Source organism: Engraulis encrasicolus, chromosome 13, assembly GCF_034702125.1.
Source record: "Engraulis encrasicolus isolate BLACKSEA-1 chromosome 13, IST_EnEncr_1.0, whole genome shotgun sequence".
Classification (NCBI taxonomy): domain Eukaryota; kingdom Metazoa; phylum Chordata; class Actinopteri; order Clupeiformes; family Engraulidae; genus Engraulis; species Engraulis encrasicolus.
The window spans coordinates 29,113,211-29,130,710 of record NC_085869.1 but is presented as its reverse complement, the minus strand read 5'-3'; the positions used below and the strand labels follow the sequence as shown (position 1 = coordinate 29,130,710).

Below are 17,500 nucleotides of genomic sequence, written 5' to 3'. Positions count from 1 at the left end.
GTGCAAAATGTTCATCTACATGTGCCATACAATCTAATAATCTACAGCTCTACTGTGTGTGTCTGTGAAGCACGTGAGCGTGCACGTGAGCGTGCGTGTGTGTGTGTGTGTCTGAGCACCACAACATTAACAGAATCTAGAACACGAATGGTGGGAGCAGTGGATCAGGCTGGGTGGTCTGGCCCCTGGCACTCATGACAAACTGGCTGCCCTGACACATCTGACAGTGGTCCCTGGTGGGTCATTAAGTGGCCTGACCTCCCATCCCGACTTCTCACCAGGTCACTGGATGTCATCGGGGCCAAGGAGGTGGTGGTGATTTGGGAAGTCAGGCAGGTGGGGTGGTCAGGTTAGGTAGCTATTTTAGGACTTGGGGAGGTAGTGCTGGTGATGTAAGGTGCTTGGGGCAGTGGGGCAGCTATAGCCTAATGGTTAAGGTTCGAATCCCACCCTTCCACTCCCTACTGCACTCCATGGCTGAGGTGCCATTGATTAACCAATACACTGTAAATAACTGTAAGTTGCTTTGAATAAAAGCGTCAGCAATTAGGGTCTATGTTGTTGCCCAGCAACATTGCTCAAATGGTTGCCCTGTATACAGTGCCATATTAAGATGGCCCAGGGTCCCTAGGCTACAGGTTGTGAATGCCCCCCCGCAGAAAAAAAATTATGAAAAAATTACATAAACTGTGTCATAATTCACCTTTGGCTAGGGCCCGCCCTAAAGTGCTTTTTGACCAATCACAGCGCAGCAAAAGGACGACCTCGGACAAACCTCGGACACTTCTGACAGCGCTCCATTGAACTCAATGCTGAAATCGCATGTTTTCCAGTAGGTTTAGCAAGGTAGCCTATTACGGTCGTATTATTATTAAAATATGATTGGAAATTGTGCCAGGGGTTATTTGTGACAAAGGTGCAAGTTTCCCCGCGATGTAGCAGGAGTTAATCGCTTTCCTCTTTATCTAAAACTGGACTAATATTACTAGCAGTTGAATAGTCTGGCTTGAAGGGTCTCAGCATCCTCACTCGACTAGAAAGCGCACGGATCAACAAACGTACTTTGTGTGCTCCAATCATGGCACCATCTCACTCGTGTAACTTTTCAATAAGGTTATAAGCAAAACACGAACCTATTTCAGGGTAGGATTTTGGTTTTCTGACATAAATTAATGAAGGAACAGCGCTATCAAAGTTAACTGTCAGTCACTTCTGGATTGTTTTGACTAGCAGCTGATGGACGTTATTTTCTTGAGCTACTGAAGACATAAACGCCAAACGTTAATGTTACACATTGATGTGGTAGCTTTGAAGATGACAACATCCATCACGTTGGGTGATTTTGTCCAACAACTAGCCTACAGTTTGAGCCAGGGACATAGGCTATGCGAGTTAGCACCATGGTGCCACTGGTTACAATATGCCCGTCGATACCAGGGTGAGAATTTGAGATCCCACAACGGCTAAACAACTGTGATGCATGACAGTTCAGGAAATAAAAAATATGAATGGAGGAGTGTTTTTTTATTTCTTAGGAGTGAACAACTGCTGCGATAGGCAGTCACTGCATTAATCACATTGATATCGCAGCATAGAAAGTTTATCTGTCCGACCTAGCAACTGTAACTAAAGAGGGCGGGGCTTAGCCAAAGGCGAATTCCAAGCTGTGAATTAAGTCTGCAAAAAAAAAAAATGTTACCCCCCTTTTGACCAAACAGGTGGCCCCTGGGGGGCCCTAGGCTGCAAGCATATCTACCCAGGTGAAAACGTGGTTCAATTTAGTACAATAAAAGCATGACTGAAGTGTACTTAGCATGTTAAAAGTGCACTCATGCTTTTTGTGCTAAGAAAAAGTATGCTTACAATATGCTTATTTAAAGTGTACTTAAAATTAGATGTAATTAAGTTGCTCTCAAAGAAAGTACACTTAGCGAATCATACTTCAAGTGGACTTCGAAGATGTTTGGCTATAGTGTATTTAGAGGAATATACTAATAGTGTTCTAATAGTGAACTTACTAAAAGTGTATTTTTTAATAACATATTGCAATTGAAGAGTTCAGATGCAAAACCCCCTAAGTGCCTTTTCAGAAAATAATCTTAATTCATTTTTATTTAATACAAAGCTATCAAAATTGCATTTTTTGTAATTTTATTTATGTAATATAACTTTTTATATGTATTATCAAGTACACGAATGTAAACCAAACCAACAACGTGGTTCTCTAAAAATACAGAAGTGCAGGTCTTCAGAAATGGAGTTAGGGGGTTTTGCATCTGAACTCTTCAATTGTACTTTTTTAAAAGTGCAATATGATTACACTTCACCCAAATGTCTTTGAAGTGTGATTTTCTATAGTGCGCTTTAAAGTAAATCGCTTTAACATATTGCAAGTACACTTTTTCTAAGTGCACCATGATTGTACTTCACCCAAATATCTTCAAAGTGTGCTCACCATGATTGTTACTTTACCCATCATATTCTCGCTCACACAAAAGTGCATAAGCCATTTCATGCACCTCGAGAATACATGTGCATCATAAATGCACTTCTTTTGTTATATTCTGTGTTTATTCTAGGAGTTTCTCAAACAGAAAGCCATTTATCTGAAGGGAATATTTTTGGTTTGCATGAAATATACCATTGTTATATTCTGTGTTTATTGTAGGAGTTTTAAAATTTTAAAGTGGTACACAAAAAAATGACCATGTTCCCACCGTCATTATGATGGTCACGTATATGTTCTGGTATATATAGGCTCACACCTCCCATGATATTATGGTGGGAGGTAAGTTGGAACTAGTTGCTCTAACAAAGAATTGAGGGTCACCATTAATAATCAATTCATGTGATCAACTGTAGGAAGGTGGAACAAGAATAAAATAAAGTGAAATGTGTATCTGAAATCTCTGTAACAATGCAATGATTGTAAATGACAGTTGTGCTAGGCATGCATACTGTATCACTACTGTGACATGTGGCTGTGTGTAATGTACAAGCTCTGAGGACCAGCATGGATTGTAGTATTACATTTATATTATTTCATGTACTTGGGAGTGTACTGTAAATATACTTCAAGCATACCTGTTATATATTTACAATACTTAATATGATATACTTTTTACAGACTTAAAATGTTCCAATGTAGTCCAAAGAAGCATGAAGTTAATATACTTTTATTGACCTTCTAGTAACAATAAAATGTTATAGAAGTGTACTCAAGCACACTCTGAATGCCATACGAATGCATGAAAAGCGTGTTTGGAGCATACTTTCAAAAGTATGCTTGTAGTGCACTTAAAGTTGTCCAAAAGCGGTGCCAATTTAGCATCCTCAGTGTGCTGCAAGTGTGCTGAAGTACTGCTTCAGTAGCGCTTTAGCGCACTAATAGTGCAATGAAGCGCACTTTAAATCGTCGAAAATAGTACACTTTGTACTAAGTACGGTCAAAAAAAGTACACTTTAAGTATATGGGTTTTTCACCTGGGTAGCCTGTACGTTAATCCGGCCCTGCCTGTATATAATCACCTTCATGGTGAGGTGAGTCAGGTAGGTAGCTATTTTTAAGGCAGATGGACTCGGAGCTAGTGGTGGCGATGTAACGGCTTTGAGGACCCTGGTCAACCCAGACCTCCGTCTGTAGCTCAAAGGCCGTTTCATTTCTGCCCACCCACATTAAGGGCTGTCCCTGTACCGATGCACCGTGTAATCCTGTCCGGCTTCATTTGCATTTAGCCCTGACCCAGAAATCAATCCATACTGGCGTTAGTGCGCTACATGCACTATATGCACTACAGTACACACTGTACAGAGACACAGAGACAATGGAGGATAAAGGTGAGGGGGTTATATGTGTGTGTGTGTGTGTGTGTGTGTGTGTGTGTGTGTGTGTGTGTGTGTGTGTGTGTGTGTGTGTGTGTGTGTGTGTGTGTGTGTGTGTGTGTGTGTGTGTGTGTGTGTGTGTGTGTGTGTGTGTGTGTGTGTGTGTGTGTGTGTGTGCGCGTGTGTGTGTTTGTGCTCAACAGGCTGGGGTTCCTATTGGCAGTACACAGCAGGACTTGATTAGACCAACTAGATCCTACCAACTCATGTTGTTTAGCACTCACATCCATGGAGCTGTTGTCAGCTTCTATTATGATAGGCATAGCAAAAGGCAATGTGTAGTTTGCAGTGAAACAGCTTTACCAAATCCAACACAGCTCACAGAGTACAGTATATCAGATACACTGGTACATTTACCTGAGCCCAGAGTATTTTAAATGTATTCAATTCCTATCTATCTATATCAGGCACAACATTTAACATCATGTAAGTGTCCAAATAGGCTCCATGAAATACTGAAATGATTAAACTGGGAAAATAGCTACATCCGTATTCCCCACACTGACTAGCATGTAATTCTGTGTGAAACATGGGCCACATAAGAAAGAAAACAATTAAGGATGGCGACATTTGCTCTGTTAAACAGGTGCTTAACGGCAGTACGAGCACCAACCAATCGGTACCAAACGTTAATGTCCGTTTGTTTCAGTAATGAACTTCAAACAGTAATCCTGTTATACAAACGGTGGCCCCTGCCTGACCTTGTGAAATGGGAGCACAGGGTGGAGAGCAGTGGCGGTGGCCGTGCTGGCAACTGATTTGTCATTTCCGCAAATAAGCTGAAGTAAAGCCCTGTGTCTGGCCCAGTGCGAAATTACTGCCGCACAATGGTATTATTGCCGAGGAAGCCTGTTAACACGGCACTCAATTATCGCCCAAAAGGCCAGACACCAGTGAACCCCAAAAGAAGCCATTAGCCCTGCTCATTTACCAAGCTACAGCTATGGCCAGGGCCACTGACAGCTTTGGGTAGGCCAAAGAAAAAGTCATGAAAGGGCCCCACCCAATACATATAATGTAATGGAGACCCAAGTCTGAGCCCCCTCTCTCCCTGGGCCCAGCATAACTGACCCCATTGTCCCCCCCTATGTTGGCTCCCCTGGCCCATGCCCTCCCCTCTCCTTTCCATGGCTATCCAGTGATGCTTATTGCCTGGCAGGCCAGGGCCACCGCAGATAACAATTGTTCTCTGTGATATATATATATATACATCTGCTCTGCTGCTCATTCAATAACAGCTATTGTAAAGGTGTGTGTGTGTGTGTGTGTGTGTGTGTGTGTGTGTGTGTGTGTGTGTGTGTGTGTGTGTGTGTGTGTGTGTGTGTGTGTGTGTGTGTGTGTGTGTGTGTGTGTGCGTGTGCGTGTGTGTGCGTGCGTGCGTGTGTGTGTTTGTGTGTGCGCGTGCGTGTGTGCATGCGCTCGTGTATGTGTGTGTGTACAATGCATTAGAGTAGGCCGATCACCTCTGTAATGAGCTGACCAAATAAGTGCTGAGCTGGCCTAATTGGTGACCAGGGTCATCCTCAATATATATCAGAGCAGGAACCGAGATCTTTGAACAGAGTAAGACTATGGTTATTCCACAGCAAGGCTGTGATTATCTAACAGAAAGTCTGTGATTACAAATTGATTTTCCTGCCAGCTAAATCGCACTTACTGTGAAGTAGTCAATCATTCTCAAAACATGTACGTATACTGTCATATTAAACATGAAAGAAATATACCACTGGTACTACTACTAATAATAACTTACTACTATAGTAGGCTACAACTACTACTACTATTTCTCTACTACTACTACACCAGCAACAGACTTCTACTAAGTATATGTATTGTATATGACAAGACCAGATGTTGAATTTACCCTGGGCCTTGATCCTGACATTTGTTTTTAATCCCAATTGATACATTGAATTGTATTATACTGTACTGTAAACACATGATATATTCAATATGTAGCCTAGGGCCTCAATTCTGATTGAGTAACATGCAGACTACACAGCTGGCAACTCCAGAGACACTGTCTGTTACGCACTCTGTGGAAAGAACTTTCAGAACCAGAAACATTCCTGTCTGTAAAAACTTCCTCACGCCCTCAGCCAATTCTAACTCCCGCAAATTCCTTTTGCGGTTCATCGCATTTATATTTTGAGTTTCAGCACACGTATCACATCTCAGGGAAAAGCAATAAACTTCAATTTGTCTTTAAAGGGTTTGTTTTGAGCTGAAAGTAATCCTAATTTGGATCTAAATATGAATCGGTATTTTCCTCTATTGAAAACATCTGGAGTGTAAGCATGGCTAAAAATGTACTGGGTTAAAGGCAAAGGTGTTTGGTTTGTTTTATTCTCTTCCTATCTGCAGTATGGCATTCATTTCTGTTTGCAGTAGCAAGCAGTGAAGATCCCAGCCTCCTGTGTGTGTGTGCGAGCGTGTGTGCGTGCGTACATGTGTGCGTGCGTGCATGCGTGCGTGCGTGCGTGCTTGCGTGTGTGTGTGCACGCGCGCACATGTGGGAGGCTATGCTGTTGCACTTGCCCTTTCAATACCCCTCTCATTAGCATGCCAGCCGACACCATTCACAGATTTTTCAATGAGTTGTACCTTCTGCTGACGCACACACGCACACATGTGCACACACACGTGCAAAACTCACATACGCGTAGACAGTCACGCACACATACACCTGCACTGCCATGCCATGGGAGAGAGTCACAGATGGTGCATGATCAAGTGAGCCAAATGAAAGAAAGAAAGAAAGAAAGAAAGAAAGAAAGAAAGAAAGAAAGAAAGAAAGAAAGAAAGAAAGAAAGAAAGAAAGAAAGAAAGAAAGAAAGAAAGAAAGAAAGAAAGAAAGGAAGGAAGGAAGGAAGGAAGGAAGAAAGGAATAAGGCTCACATGTGATCAGTTACGACTGCACCTGCGATATGTGTGGTGGAACTTACTTGGAATTCACACAGAATTCAAAACTATATTTCTGACTGTGTGACTCACCAACTGTGTGAGCAATTACAGTTTTCTTTGTACCTTTGAAAAAAGCGACAAAGGAATGTGTGGAAAGGAATGCCAGGCTCGTTGACTCTGATAGGTGTGAGGGTGCAAAAGTGCAATAAGCCCACACTCTGGGCACTGGCATTCACCCCTGACTATTATTTGGCTTATTAGAAGCACATAACAGAAATTCCAAAGTAATTTGGGCTGCCCAATGACCACATCTGTCAAGAGCGGGGGAGGTAAAAACGAAAATGGAATGGAAATACAATGTGTCTAGTCTGACCAAGTGTTCCTGCAATAATTCTCCTCTTATTCTTTTAGGATAGCAGCAGACGGAAGGGGTGTGCACGTGTGTGTGTGTGTGTGTGTGTGTGTGTGTGTGTGTGTGTGTGTGTGTGTGTGTGTGTGTGTGTGTGTGTGTGTGTGTGTGTGTGTGTGTGTGTGTGTGTGTGTGTGTGTGTGTTAAGCCTTTGACTTCGATATTCGATATTCGAATATAAGTCGAATGTTAAGAAAATTCGAGACATTCGAACGAATATCAATTGGTCATTAATATTCGAATCTGACATGGGTATTGCTTTTTTGGGTATTTCATTGTTATTGATTAAAATCATTCCCTTGTAAACATCGCAATTCACAGTCTCAATTTATTTTTTCCATGGCTGGTTAATCACTACAGCTGTGTTGAGGAGAGTCGCGTGCGTGGCTCATCTCTCTGTGTTCCGTAGCAGGACACTTGCGGCAGGCAGTCTCCCCCAGAGTCCGCATAACAAGCAGATGAGTGCTGCAGAGTTCCATTCAAGTGAATGGCTACAGTTAATAAACAAAGCATCATCACACTACTTTCTGGAGTTGTTGACGAGTTTCTGGAATTATGTGATTCAACCCACAAGTACCTGTGATTACACCAAGAGTAAGATAACAACTTCTTGCTTGTTTTTGGATTTTGACCAAATTAGCTTCGTTGGTCTGGGTGTCAGATCAGGCAGACTCCAGGTGATGATTTTGTTAGCATGCTTTTAGCATGTTTTTAGCGCACTGCTAGTTTGTGCAATGTTCGTTTTTAGACGAGAGCAGTCATCTTACCTGGACCTACAAACACACTACCTAAATGTCCGTCATTAGTGATAGAAAATAAATACATATTTGTTGATATTGGTGCTGTGTACTCAATTATCATGATTCCCATATGATCCAATTCAAATTTTAACTTAGGCTACAAGTTTGACATGGCTGCTAGCTTTGCCGTGTTTTAATCTGCATTCACACCTCTAAGTACCGTCTTCTTATAAGTGCTGAACGATCGCTAAACAATAATGGCTGGTTGAATGCATGTTGTTAATGGGCCATTAGGCTACATCTCTGGTTGGAATAGCCTTTTACTAGTCACTGACTGGGGGAAAGAACAACTTCAGCTTGACATCAGGTCTAACTGGGGCAATTTTAATGGTAAAAAAATATGGATAAATATTCGAATATATTCGAATATCGTTTTTAATTTAGAAACGAACTTCGACTATGATTTTGGGGCACAAGTCAAAGCCCTAGTGTGTGTGTGTGTGTGTGTGTGTGTGTGTGTGTGTGTGCGTGTGTGTGTGTTTATTTGCCATATTTGCCATTTTTTTCAGAATTGTGCCTCCCTAATTGCCTAATTATTTTACTACACTCTAAGCCAGCTACTAAGGCTCACCCAGGGCAGTGTCCCAATAGCTGTGCCATACCATAAATAAGTTATAAATCATTATACAAAACCAGGACAATGCTAAAATGCAGTAAACTACCAAATATTATATTTATCCAAGTATCCTACCCTTATCCTATTTTCCCAGCCTAGCTTATTTTCTTCTTTTTGTGTGAAGCGATATGTCGCACATGACTGTGATGGGAAAAAAGCAGGAAAATGTGCATATCATATAGTGTATTGCAGTGTTTTTGTATTATTTTTCATTGCATGCATTTGTGATTTACTCTGCACAAAGCACATTCATGTGCAGTAAAACATGCAGTGTTAATTTAACACTTAGAGAGTATTCTGGGACCAAATACACTCCATAAGATGTTAAAACAATTCTCTATGTGTTAAATTAACACTGCAATATAAAACTGTGTGTGTGTGCGTTTCCAGGATGAGCATATACCCAGAGATCCCCAGCTGATACAGAAAGCAAGGCATTCATCAGGCACCCTTCTATACTGTGCAGACGTGTAGGGGTTAATCTGTTGCACCTAGTTGCTGAAATGGGAAAATACCCTGAGCTGACTGAGCAGCTGATAGTGAATGCAAGGCACACTCTCACTCCATGGCTTGGGAGCTATACTTGTGTTGCTGATCCCCACCAAATCACACTTGAAATTCCTCAGCTTTCTCCTTCGGCAGGCATTGTACTGTATCGCCCCCCCCAATGCATCCCCAACAACACTGAAGGTAGTACTCAGCATGAGACACACCATACAACACACATAAGCAATAAAGGATTTAGAAATAGATATTCAACGGGTAATGTGACTATAGGAAGGAGGGCCAATAGTGTAGCCTCTTACTGCAGATGGGCCTGTCGACGGGTCTATTCACTTTTTGCTGTAAACATTCAACTATATGATAACAACATTGCTATGACAATGCAGAGTCTGAGTTAAGCATTTAAGACTCTTTACCATTACCATTTTGGTGACAATAAGTTCTGCGCTAAAGGGTTAATGCCACACCTCTATGCACCTGTTTCCAATCAAGGTTTTAGATGATTTGGCTATTTTCCCCATATGACTCGAATTGTTAGTCCCTATGTTGTGCAGTTGAATAAAAAAGAAACTAGAAAAGCACTCAGAGAGTGCACCTCCGCCCTCTGGTGGACAGTAACACACACACATTGCAAACGAGCAAACAAACAAACCAACACAAAACAAACTCAGACGATCACATAACCTCCTTGACGGAGGTAGTAAAAATTGCATCTGTGATGCATTTTCTCCTCAGTTTTAAAGGTAACGGATCTTTTGTATCAGGTTTCAGTTAAGTTAGAGAGATGTCGAAACTTGTATATGCATTTTCCAGTCCCACAAGGATTTAGCGATTTTTCAATTGCTGTTTGTGTGGTACAGTTCATACAGTACATACTACATACTGTACATACATTCATACACATGTGCACACATGCATGAACTTTGTCGATGCATTTCAAACACACACACACACACACACACACACACACACACACACACACACACACACACACACACACACACACACACACACACACACACACACACACACACACACACACACACACATGCGCGTATGGAGACGCACATGTGCGCACACAAACACACAGAAAAACACACACGCTACACACACACACGCACACACGTATACACACACATGCAAACGTGTACACACACGGTTCATCTGACAGTCTGTGTGTGTGTCTCCTACCTCTCCCAAAGCAGGGCAGGTTGGAGGTCCCTCTGCACTTGCGCAGGCTAGCGTCGGCGGAGAGCGAGCAGGAGAGGGGGTGCTCGCACTTCTTTCCCGTCCAGCCCTCGCGGCAGTCGCAGCGGCCACAGTTGCACGTGCCATGACCTTCACACCGGGGTAGGTGAGAGGTGAGGGGTGGGGGGTGGGGGGTGGGGGGGGGGTGTTGAGAAGGGGCAAACGTTAATAATACCAGAGGGGCATTATATAAGGTGTTGTCCAATACACCATAGACATAATAGAGTAGACGATCCACAATGTGTGGGCAAAGTGTAGAGGTGAGGGGGTATTGGGAATTGGGTATTGGGTGTGTGTGTGTGTGTGTGTGTGTGTGTGTGTGTGTGTGTGTGTGTGTGTGTGTGTGTGTGTGTGTGTGTGTGTGTGTGTGTGTGTGTGTGTGTGTGTGTGTGTGTGTGTGTGTTTGTGTGTGTGTGTGTGTGTGTGTGTGTGTGTGTGGTGTGTGTGTGTGTGTGTGTGTGTGTGTGTGTGTGTGGTGTGGTGGGGTGGTGTGGTGTGGTGATGAGAGAATGAGGGATGAGGAAATGTAGAGGTGAGGGGATTGGAAGGGGCTTGAGGAGGCACTGGAGATAGGCATGGACACAGGGGGGGATGTGAATGTGAGGTGATGGTAAAGCAGTGGTGGTTAGGTGGTGATGAGTGATGAGTGTGGAGGAGAGGGTAGAAATAAAGGTGTGGTGAATTGGGGTGGGCATGGCATGGTTGGGAGGTGAGGGTGAGGCATTGAAAGGTTTGGTGGTGGGGTAAGGTATTGGGGGGAGGAGGAGCGGAGGGAGAGGGCAGTGTGTGTGCACGCACGTGTGTGTGGGGGGTGTGTGTGTGAGGGGGTGATTGTTAATGCTAGGAGGTGGAGGTGAGGGGTGTGGTGGTGCAAAGGTTTGGTAATGGGCTGGGATGAGAGGAAGAAGGAGAGGGCAGTGTGTGTGTGTGGGGGGGGTGGATTACGGGGTAATGTTGTGAGGTGAGAGTGGGGTGATGGTGAAAGGTTTGGAGGAAGGTGGGGTTATTAGGAGGAAGGTGGGGCTGGCATGCGAGCCGTGTGTGTCTGAGTGTGTGTGTCTGTGTGTGTGTGTGTGTGTGTGTGTGTGTGTGTTTGGTGTGTGTGTGTGTGTGTGTGTGTGTGTGTGTGTGTGTGTGTGTGTGTGTGTGTGTGTGTGTGTGTGTGTGTGTGTGTGTAGGGTTGGCTGGCATGGCAGAGGAAGGTGGCAGTGAGGGAGGAAGGCAAACAGCAAGATTAAGGCTACTAAGGCCCAGAGACTGATCTGGCTTTAGCAAAGCTTTTCTAACACCACAAAGAACCTAACACCTAGGGGCATTTGATCCCATTTGACAGCCATGGGTATTATGTGCCACTGTATTTGTGTGTGTGTGTGTGTGTGTGTGTGTGTGTGTGTGTGTGTGTGTGTGTGTGTGTGTGTGTGTGTGTGTGTGTGTGTGTGTGTGTGTGTGTGTGTGTGTGTGTGTGTGTGTGTGTGTGTGTGTGTGTGTGTGTGTGTGTGTGTGTGTGTGTGTGTGAATGCACACGCGTGTGTGTGTATGTTTCCATATGTGTCAGCTTGTCTGTTGTTTTTTTGTTTTGTTCATACTTTTCCTCAGCGGGCTTGTTTGATGGATAGAAATATGAGGCACACATGGAACAGAAATATAAATACAAATATATTCTGAACTTATAAAGTCCAGACTAGACTACACAGCTGACAACTCCAGTCATACTAACACTAGAACTGTGTGGAAAGAACTCTCAGAACTCAAGACATTCCTGTCTTTAAAAACTTCCTCGTTTCACGCCCTGAGCCAAGTCTAACTTCCCCTCACATTCTTTTTGCGGTTCATCGCATTTATATTTTGAGTTTCATCACACGTATCACGTCTCGGGAAAACAATAAACTGTAATTTGCCTCTAAAGGGTTTGTTTTGGGTTGAAAGTAACCCTAATCTGGGTCTAAATATGAGTCTGATTTTTCCTCTATTGAAAACAGATGTTTCACATGGACTTGGAAGTACTTCTCGGGAACATTTGAAGAGAAAGTTGAAAATAAATAAATAAATAAATATTGAGGGAGCATATGGAAACATTATGATTTTCCTCCACCCACAGTCTTGACACATTCAACATATCTGCACTGCAGACACGAGACGGTCGAGGTGGGGATCATATTCACCTGCTTATTTTACAAAGAAGGTTCACCAGAGCAAGAAAACAGAACTGGGCCTCATGCTCATGGCAAAGAGGCAAAAGGGGCAAATGGGGCAAAAGGGGCCAAAGGGGCAAAGAGGCAACAGTTTGGTTGAGGAAAGTGGGCAATGAGTAGGGCTGGGTAAAATAATCGAGTTAATCGATTATCGATCGAATCGAATCGAAATTCACATAATCGATTCACAGGACACAAAATCGATTTTTTGGTTCTTTTTCTTTTTGTTCTTTTTGTTTAATTTAGGTCTATGGAAAATACCCAGTAGGTATTATTCAATTAGGCCTAGGCCTACTTATTACAAATTAGCAATCTGTTAACACTGTCAAGCCACAGCCCTTTGACATTTTTATATAAAAATAGGCAACAGCATCTTTTGGGGGAAATCTTGGCACCAAGAAGGGAATGGATTGAATCAATTCGGAATGAATCGAATCGAATCGAATTGAATCGTGATTAATCGATTCAAAGCCCTAAGAATCGAAATCTAATCGATACAGGAACATGGCTGCGATACCCAGCCCTAGTAATGAGAGATTAGGAATGGTGGGTGAGGAGGCATCACTCACTGCCAGAGCATTTTCAGCATTTTGGACCCTCAAGACCCACAGCAAATTGACTTATATGCCTATATTAAACACTGCACCATAAAAAATTTAATTGATGTGCTTACATTACGTAATTAGTGCCGAAAATCTGTGCTTAAGCATCACTGGCAGTCAGTGAGTTTGAAAAAAGTGCACTATTGGCATAAATACCTACATATTACCATTAGCCCACTATTACAGTACTATTAAAAATATTGGGGTCAAAAATGATATTCTGTTAGGAGGTCCAACATGCTTGGCTTGGCAATAAAAGAGACTATATTAAGCATTCAGACACAACCCCAATGATAAATTTGCTTTCACCAAAGTGACCAAATCGTAATGTATCACTAATGACTCTGGGCAACGTCGTAGTAGTGTAGTACTGTGGTTGCAGTTAGGTCTTTTCAACTACTATTGAAAATAGCGAGTTCCTCTGACCAAACAGTGAACTGTATGAGGCTAGTGTATTTAGGTTTAGTGTTTGCTACATGCTGAGGTGTGAGTGGAGCTTCTCACCTGAGCAGAAGTCATCGGAGTATCTGTCATAGACGGCATGGCAACTCCTCTCGTCACACTCGCATGTCTCCCCGTGGATGTCCCCCCAGTCCCCTGAAGGGTCCACGTCATAGCAGGTGCACTCTCCACACACACAGGTACCTGGTAGCACACACAGACACACAGACACAGACACAGACACAGACACAGACACACACACACACACACACACACACACACACACACACACACACACACACACACACACACACACACACACACACACACACACACACACACACACACACACACACACACACACACACACACACACACACACACACACACAAAGAAGGGGAAGTTGAGTGTATGTAGAATGTATCTTGACTTTTTTTTTACTGCTTTTGAAACTGATTCACACAGTCCTACCAAACATGAAAGGTCCCAAGATGCATTTGGAGGGTTATTTATGTATTTATTCATTCATTTTTCCTTTGGGGTGGTCTGTTCTTTTAAATGTACTTACACTACAGCTAACTCAAAGCATTGCTTTGTCCTAGCGGTAAGCAAACTGCAGTGAGCTGCAGTTTCACTTTTTCTTCAAGTTTGTATTTTCACACCCTGAAGTAAAAAAAACAAAAAAACATAGCCACCTGCCAACCTCAAACGTCTACCACTATTTTCTTGCAGAGTGCTTGTAAAAAAAGAAACACTTTGTATTCCGTTTAACAAAAAAAAACCTTTCTGCTTTCACTCAGAGCCAAAAATATGCAAAAGTGAGAAGGGGAGCCCCACTCTCTCTCTCTCCCTCTCTCTGTGTGCCCGGGAGGCTGTGTTGTTTTGCGTGACGCTTGGGCTCGAGAGGGGAGCAGGGGAGCTGGATTAGGGCGAGAGAGAAAAGACACAGCCAGCCGAGCAGAGAAATAGCTAGCGGTGGGAGAAGAGGAGGAGGCGAAGAGACGGAAGCAAAAGGGAAGAGGAGGAAGAAGAAGAAGAAGGGGAAGAGGGGAAGGTGGGGTCCCAAAGGGGGCCTAGCAAAGCCTCTTTCTGCCGCTGCCGCTGCCGCTGCCTCTGTGGCTCCGGGTCTGTGGAGACACAGGAAGGGGAGAGTGATGAGCAAAAGGCTCCCCTGGTCTCGGAGGTAATCTGCAGCCCTGTGATGACCAGAGCAGGAGGGCGCCAGGAGAAGCTGAGGGCGCCAGGAGGATGGAGGGAAGGAGGGAGGGAGGAGAAGAGATAAGGAAAGAGAGGAAGAGAAGTGAGAGGGAGTGACTGAACACATAGAGAGACAGAAAACAGGGAGAGAGAAGGATGAGGAGCAAAGACACAGAGGAAGAATGTGACAGAAGTAAAGGGACAGAGAAAGACACGAAAAGAGAAGGAAAATTAGAAACTAGAAAAGAGAGAGAACGAGAAAGAGAAAGAGAAAGAGAGGAGGTGATGGAGAAGAATGTTAGAGGAAAAGAGAGATGGGAAGGCAGAGCAGGCAGCAAGGCAGGAAAGAGAGAGAAATAAACTGTGTGGGAGAGAGTGGGAGAGAGAGAGAGAGACAGTGGGGGCGGTGGAAAGCCACCCTCCTTCTGATGTGTTTAAGCACCAGCTGAGCGTGGGCGTTGCTGGAAGTCACCCTGTTTTTTATCTCTGGTCCAGAGCAGAGCAGGCAGAGAGAGAGAGAGAGAGAGAGAGAGAGAGAGAGAGAGAGCGAGAGAGCGAGAGAGAGAGAGAGAGTGAGAGAGAGAGAAACAGAAACAAAGAAGAGGTAAAGATGGAGATATACAGAAAGGGGGAGTGATTAAGTGAGGGTGAGTGAGAAATTCAAATAGAGAGCACTAGAAAGAAACAGTAAGAGAGAAAGAGAAGGAGAGAATGAAAGACAGCGTGATTGATAGAGTGAATGGGAGAGACAGCGAGAGAGAGAGAGAGAGAGAGAGAGAGAGAGAGAGAGAGAGAGAGAGAGAGAGAGAGAGACCATAGGGGAATAAGCCAGTTGGCAGTTGGCTGGCCACTCAGTGGACGGATCAGGATCAGGAAGTCACCAACATGCCTAAAGCCTTCTGATGCAGCCTCCGCTGAACGCCACAGGCAGACATGTCTACGTGCCCGGCCAAGTCACAACATGCACCACACAGTAAGAAATTCAGTGTTAATTTGACACTTAGAGTGTACTCGGCCCAAATTACAAACCAGAAGTCTCTCTGAGTGTACTGTATTTTGTACTGTGCATTCATGTGACCAATCTGAAAAGAAAATAATGGTGCATTATTAGTTTTAAAGGTTTTCTTCTCTTCCACTCTTTTTCTTTGTTTCTATGTGTTTTTTTATCAACCACACATTTTTTTTTATCAACCACACATAGTTTATTCTTACTCTAATCCCATATTTTTTTCACCTGTAAAGAGCAGGTGGCACTCTGTGGCATGTCGGCATTTTCAACACCGCACCTTTTTTGAGGCCAAACACTCGCTCAGAAGGAACGTAAGTCTGATTGACAGGCGTGGTGGTATTTAGACAGACGGCTAGAAACGAGGGCAGGAACTGTCAGTCAACGGCCAAACGTGCAATTGAAGGGCCGGGGAGGAGAAAATAATATGGCAGAGAAGAGGGAAAGTGCTTTTTAATGGCATCAATTATGGGTATGTATGGCAGGATGAGATGTGGAAAAAAGAACGAAAGAAAGAAAAAAGAAAAAAACAACAACTGGGCTGTTTGAAGCCTGTCTCCCGTTGGGACCTGCCAAGTCCTGCATGCCTATTATTGATGTGTCCTCAAGCTCTAGCTAGAGCTCTATGATGGAGGCCTGTGGCTCGATGCCTTTGTTACGTATAGCAGAAGGGATCCCATTATCGCCACATCGCCCGTTATCCCCCACTTCCCTGCTGTGTCCATTTATTTCTCCAACGGGTGAAAATGAACGTACGTGTGATGAAAATACATAGATAGACCTAAGCCACTCTCTTCAACCCTTTGTCTTGTGTCAAGTAAACTTTGAAATGTTATTTCAGTATTTTTATCTTGCAATTGGAAAGTCTCTCAACCGGCTGATTTGAGATGTTAGATTCAATACAGTCTCAATGCTTGTTTGATATCTGGTGTTTCTCTCCTCTACATTTCTCCTTCCATACTTCTTGTCATTCCCTTCCTCAGTCCTACCCTTCCTACCATGAGGAAATCATGGGCTTGGTGATGGAGAAATCAAACACGATTGCACTTTAGAATTGAGACTTTGATTGCACAAGTACTATAAGTGCACAATGTCTTGTCAAGGCTGTGAGTTGAAGGGTTCCTGGATGACAAATTATCCCTGAAGCTATAAAATACACACACTTGCCTTAGTGGAACTTTGCCTGAGGTGCACTGAGTATTTACGGCTTGATTTGAACATTTGTTTTATAATGCTGACAGGTAGCCCAGTAAGAAGATGCAACCAACAAAATATCTATTGTGCTCATTCTGGGTTTATAGGTGCAGGGTTTTTTATGTTTTGTCTTTGGTTCCATGTCAGTAATATGCTGCAACCCATGAGGTTTTCTTCAGATTCTCTAAAGAAGACAAAAAGGAGTGCCAGTGTGCAGACTCCTCAAACTAAAACCTGTCTATTGCTGGACCATTGCCAGGGTAGCTCAACGGGTCTATTGGTTACACATTGGATCACCTCCATGCTTGACTGACATACTGTACACGTTCGCTCAGCAAGTAACAGAACAGCTTTTGGTGCTAACAAGAGTGAGATCTTGGAGATGTTAAAACCAGACAGCACACACATGAGGACAGATAAACATGTGCAGGTTTGTGTATGTAACACTGTATAACACCAGCGTGGACTGTGTGAGCTTACGTAAGCATAATGGAGGACATGTGTC

General features: G+C 43.5%; 1 protein-coding gene across 2 annotated transcripts in view; it reads right to left on the bottom strand.

Annotated features, from left to right (window-relative positions):
* Positions 1-17,500, bottom strand: part of itgbl1 (integrin, beta-like 1) — a 114,891-nt gene that overhangs the window by 56,822 nt on the left and 40,569 nt on the right. For both annotated transcript variants that reach the window (XM_063213612.1, XM_063213613.1), the window contains exons 6-7: positions 13,662-13,802; positions 10,307-10,453 (exon numbers count right to left, since the gene is read on the bottom strand). In XM_063213612.1, coding sequence (XP_063069682.1) covers positions 10,307-10,453; positions 13,662-13,802 — 288 coding nt within the window. The remainder of the gene's footprint in view (positions 1-10,306; positions 10,454-13,661; positions 13,803-17,500) is intronic.